Below are 2292 nucleotides of genomic sequence, written 5' to 3' on the forward strand. Positions count from 1 at the left end.
CCTGATTCACTGACAGATAGAAATCTGTCTTCTTTCTGATAGACTTCACCCATCAGACATATGAAAATGAATAATTTGGATCAAAAGCATGTCTCCCTGCTCTCTGTGTCTGGACAGACCTTCAGGAGATGAGTTCTTGTCTCTGAAAAGACCTGAGATGAACCTCTCTCACTAAAATCTAAGAGTGAAATCTTGCATTTCCCTTGCCTTGCCTTGCCTTGCCTTGCCTTGCCTTGCCTTCCCTCATCTATCACGAGACATTGGCTTTTATTAAGCCTCCTCTGAAGAAGGAAGAATAAATTGTTCTGGTCCTTACAACCAAACCCCATCGTTTCAACTGAAGGGCTCTGTTCTCTTTTCTTCTTAGAAGCCTTTTGTCAACAAGCAACTGGTGTTAGACTCCGATACAGCCATGCAGATCTTGTTCGGGCTTTCCTAATACCGCAGTCACACCTGTGCTGATGCCTGTAGTCTTTCACTGGGCTAGAGGGGTGTGTCCTGGTGGATGGGCCACTGCCATTGTCCAGTGAGCATGTTGTTTCGATTGCTCTGTAGACAGAAAATGCCCCAAAGACAAGGCTTGCAGAATCACACAGCCGGACATGGATTTCTTCTTCTGGGATTTTCTGACCATGCCAACCTGCAAGACTTGCACTTCACAGTCTTCCTGTTCATCTATCTCATGGTCCTCGTAGGGAATGGCCTCATCGTGCTCATCACTGGGGTAGACCCAAGCCTCCACAGCCCCATGTATTTCTTCCTGAGGAACTTATCCTTCCTGGAAATCTGCTATACATCAATCACTCTGCCCAAAATGCTGCTGGCTTTCCTGACGGAAGATGGCAGGATCTCTTTCCTTGGCTGTGCTGCCCAGCTGTATTTCCTGGTTTTGCTGGGCAGCACCGAAAGCCTTCTCCTGGCTGCCATGGCCTACGATCGCTATGTAGCCATCTGTGACCCCCTGCACTATACCCTCATCATGAATGGGGGGCTCTGTGTCAGACTAGTAGTGGGGTCATGGGTGGCTGTCATACCAGTACAAGTAGGGCAGACTTACCAGGTGTTCACTTTGCCCTTCTGTGCATCCCGTGACCTTCATCACTTCTTCTGTGATGTCCCCCCTCTGTTGGAACTGGCCTGTGCAGACACTTTCTGGAATCAAGTGATGCTACACACCATTATCCTGGTATTTGCAGTCCTTCCCTTTTCCTTGATAGTTTTTTCTTACACTCAAATTGTCAGGGCTATGCTGAAAATGCCTTCAGTTCTGGGCAGACACAAAGCCTTTTCCACCTGCTCCTCACACCTTGGCGTGGTGACTCTCTTCTATGGCTCGGTCATGGTTGTGTACTTTAAACGACGGTCAAGTGACTCTGCAGATACTGACAAATACCTTGCCCTGTCTTACACAATTGTGACCCCCATGCTTAACCCTGTCATCTATAGCCTAAAGAATAAGGAAGTGAGACGTGCCCTGAAGAGACTCCTGTGGAGAAAGTGATACTGCAGAGTATGTGAAATATGCCTAAATAGCACCAGAAGTCCCAACAAGGTATTTGGTTGTCTCATACTAGCTCAGACAAAATCAATGTCCTGCCTGGCTATGATCCTCCTCAGGAAGGGGACAGGTCTCCTGGGGCATTCCTGTCATCTCTGATAGTTCCATCTAAATATCTTCATACTTCAGAACATCTTCAGTTCCCCTGGAGAGCTGACTGCAAATAGCTTGTTGAAGCTGTGTCTGCCCAAGCTGCCAATACCATTAAAGGAAAATAGTCAAAGCAGTCAAGAGCGATTAGAGGGGGACACATCCAAGGAGATGATGACTACTCTCAGGTCGAGAAATCATTTACTAGACCCCAGTGACTATCCAGAGTGTCCTTGGATGGAATCAGTTTAGGAAAATTAAAGGGCCTGAAAATCATCATCCCCTGGTATGATGTTTGCATTGAGTTGTACAATACTTGACAAATTTGACATAAATACATTTAAAAAAAAACCAAAACCAAAACTTCTAGGAGATGTGCATGACCGTGCTGCTTTTGGCTGGGATTGAGTTAATGTTCTTCACAGTAGTTAGCATGGGGCTGTGTTTTGGATTTGTGTTGGGAACAGTGTTGATAAAGCAGGGACATTTTAGTTATTGCTGAGCAGGGCTTACACAGTCAAGGCCTTTTCTGCTCCTCACCCCACCCCACCAGCGAGGAGGCCGGGGGTGCACAAGAAGTTGGGAGGGGACACAGCTGGGACAGCTGACCCCAACTGACCAAAGGGATATTCCATACCATATGA

The 2292-nt window shown here is 46.9% G+C and overlaps 1 protein-coding gene across 1 annotated transcript; it reads left to right on the forward strand.

The window, feature by feature from the left end:
* The first annotated feature begins 562 nt into the window (after positions 1–562).
* LOC132320243 (olfactory receptor 10AG1-like) lies at positions 563–1501 on the forward strand. The gene has a single exon (XM_059832515.1). The coding sequence runs from the start codon at positions 563–565 to the stop codon at positions 1499–1501; it is 939 nt and encodes a 312-aa protein (XP_059688498.1).
* Positions 1502–2292: the final 791 nt, after the last annotated feature.

The sequence above is a fragment of the Gavia stellata genome, chromosome 34 (assembly GCF_030936135.1).
Source record: "Gavia stellata isolate bGavSte3 chromosome 34, bGavSte3.hap2, whole genome shotgun sequence".
In the NCBI taxonomy this organism is placed as follows: domain Eukaryota; kingdom Metazoa; phylum Chordata; class Aves; order Gaviiformes; family Gaviidae; genus Gavia; species Gavia stellata.